General features: G+C 50.6%; 1 protein-coding gene across 1 annotated transcript; it reads right to left on the bottom strand.

Annotated features, from left to right (window-relative positions):
* Window positions 1-1,081: 1,081 nt before the first annotated feature.
* LOC145994178 (melanocortin receptor 5-like) lies at window positions 1,082-2,302 on the bottom strand. Its single transcript, XM_083130275.1, has one exon. It carries the CDS (start codon window positions 2,300-2,302, stop codon window positions 1,082-1,084), a length of 1,221 nt encoding a protein of 406 aa, XP_082986401.1.
* Between the last annotated feature and the right edge of the window lie 213 nt (window positions 2,303-2,515).

The following is a 2,515-nucleotide window of genomic DNA, read 5'->3' as shown; positions in this document are numbered from 1 at the left end:
GGGGAGGCCCTGCATTTTTTGTGTTATATGGAAGGACGTATTAACCCATTTCCACCTCCAACAACACTTTGCTATAGAGACACACACTTTTGTGCTAGTTCTTTACAACTTTCAAATGCTCATAGAATGCATTTATATGTAAACTAATAATTTTTCCAAATAGAAAAAGGAAAGGAAAGGAAAAAAGGTGCTCACCAAACGAAAAAATAAAAACTGCCTCTTTCCCACTCCTTTCTATATTTCTGAGCATACGACTCCCATTTCTGGTTTAAATCCCCATGGTTGTTTTTTTTTTCCTTTTCGGGAGTTTCACAGTTACTTCTTTGCTATTAGTAATCATTTTTCAAAATTGTTCCAAATATATTTTATATAAAAATAATTAAAAAGCAGGAAAAAAAACACTCATAGATACACTCAAACACAACACACGCTCAAAAATACACTGAAAGACTCAAGCACGAAGAATTAAAATCATGCACAGGAACAACGTTTTTTTCGCCGCGGGAGACGGCTTCCGAAATGGTTAGATATCGAGTTAAATAAACCGAACCGAACACAAGCTAAAGACAAAGATGGTTCAAATTAGCCGACAAAGGAGGGCGCCACATGAGCTTTATTTGTCAATGAAATTTTCTACTAAACATTCCTCGTGAAAAAACAGACACCGCAAATGGTTGACCCCTTGTGTCGGTGCTAGGAAAGGACACACTTTTGAGGGCGGGCCGCCCCAACCCTCCTCTTCTATTTTATGGCAGGAAGATGCGGGAGAGATGAAAGGCGTTGGTGTGGGACGGGATCACTGGGCAGGTTTACTCTCTTTTGTTAGAAACATGTCCACTCCTGAAATAGAGATGTGAAGTTACTTTTATTTTTACTTCTTCAGAGCACTTCCCTTTGAGTTCAATATCTACCGACGGTTGCAGATTATGCTAGATTTGGCTGTTATGCCAAACATAGGGTGCTAGGTGCCAAAGGTGGTTAAATTATGCTAGGTTTAGCACCATTATGCTAGGGTTGGCATCGCTGTAACAGGATGGTGGCTCTGTTGATGCGCGTGGTGCGGCGAGAACCGGTGCTGCGACTACTCGCTGCTGGTGGCGAACTGGGACTCGAGCGGCGACACGCAGGCCCCGCAGCACGTGGCGCCCATCCGCCGCAGCGCCGTCTTGATGTCCTTCATCCGCGCGGCGTAGATGATGGGGTCCACCATAAACTTCATGATGAATAGGATGTTGCTGGTGATGTAGGCGTAGGACATGACGACGTCGCCGCGCGGGGGGATAGGGTAGATGCAATCCTCGCAGAAGAGGCGGAACATGAGGACGGCGGGCATCCAGCCCACGATGCAGGTGCCGAGGATGAGCAGCGTGGTGATGATGGCCTTCACGTTGCGCGAGGAGTCCTGCCCGCCCTGGTACCGCTGCCAGTTGGCCTGGTGGCGCCTGATGATGAAGAAGATGTGCGCGTAGATCAAGAACATGGCTATCATCGGCGTGAAGAAGAAGCTGCAGATCAGGCTGCGGAACTTCCTGAAAATGAAGAAGTCGTATTTCGAACAGCCATCGGACTGGAAGCCCTGCCCTTCTATCGAGCTGAAGTAGATGAAGAAGAAAATGATGGGGCTCAGCCACAGCACCAGGATGCAGCCGTTGGTGACCCTGGGGGTGATGGTGTAGGTGTAGTGGAGCGGCCTCACGATTCCGATGTAGTGGTTGATGGAGAGCGCCAGCAAGTGCAGCACGGTGACGACCACTCCCCCCAGGCGGAGCGCCTCGAGGCTGAGCGCCAGGCAGACGGGCGCCCGGAAGACGTAGAGCGGGAGGTAGCTGTTCACGAGCAGGCCGATCCCCAGCACCAGGGACGCGTAGGCGTTCGCCCCCGCCATGCCGACGCTGAACCGCAGCGTCGGGGAGAGCGGCCTCCGGATCCACACGACAGAGCACACCACCACCACGTTCACCACCATGGTCACCAGGCAGAAGAACAGCATCGGGGGCACGCACAGCTTGTTCAGCACGCAGGCGAAGTCGCACTCCTCCAAGCTCCCGCCCGTGGCGTTGGAGCTGGCGTTCGCGTACTCTGCGTTGCCCGTCGAGGAGTTCGTGTAAAGGTCACTTGCGTTGTCCACCTCCGCGAAGATGTCCTTGTCGCCGGAAATGTACTTCGTGGCGTAGGATGGGTCGACGGAAGGCGTCCAAGACGGCGCTCCGTCCTCGTGCACCAGCTTCTGGTGGAACTTGTACGATTCCCGCAGCCGCTTCATGCCGTGCCGGATGTGGATCTGCGTCGAGTTGATCTCCATCGTGCTCGCTTCTTAGTGGACCACCCTCATGTATGGTAACCTGCAATCAGAAAAAATATGGTAGAAATTACTACGCTTGATGTTGTATTTTTAAGTATTCGAAATTAAGATACTCTTTAAATTAGTTTCTCTACCATGTACGTAAGGAGGAAATGCCCACGTAACCAAACATATCATAAGCTGCGCTACACGTGTCAAATGACGTACGTGGCT

Source organism: Lepisma saccharinum, chromosome 10, assembly GCF_977018435.1.
Source record: "Lepisma saccharinum chromosome 10, izLepSacc3.1, whole genome shotgun sequence".
Classification (NCBI taxonomy): domain Eukaryota; kingdom Metazoa; phylum Arthropoda; class Insecta; order Zygentoma; family Lepismatidae; genus Lepisma; species Lepisma saccharinum.
Note: the sequence above shows the minus strand (reverse complement) of the source record. Positions and strands in the feature narration are given on the sequence as shown.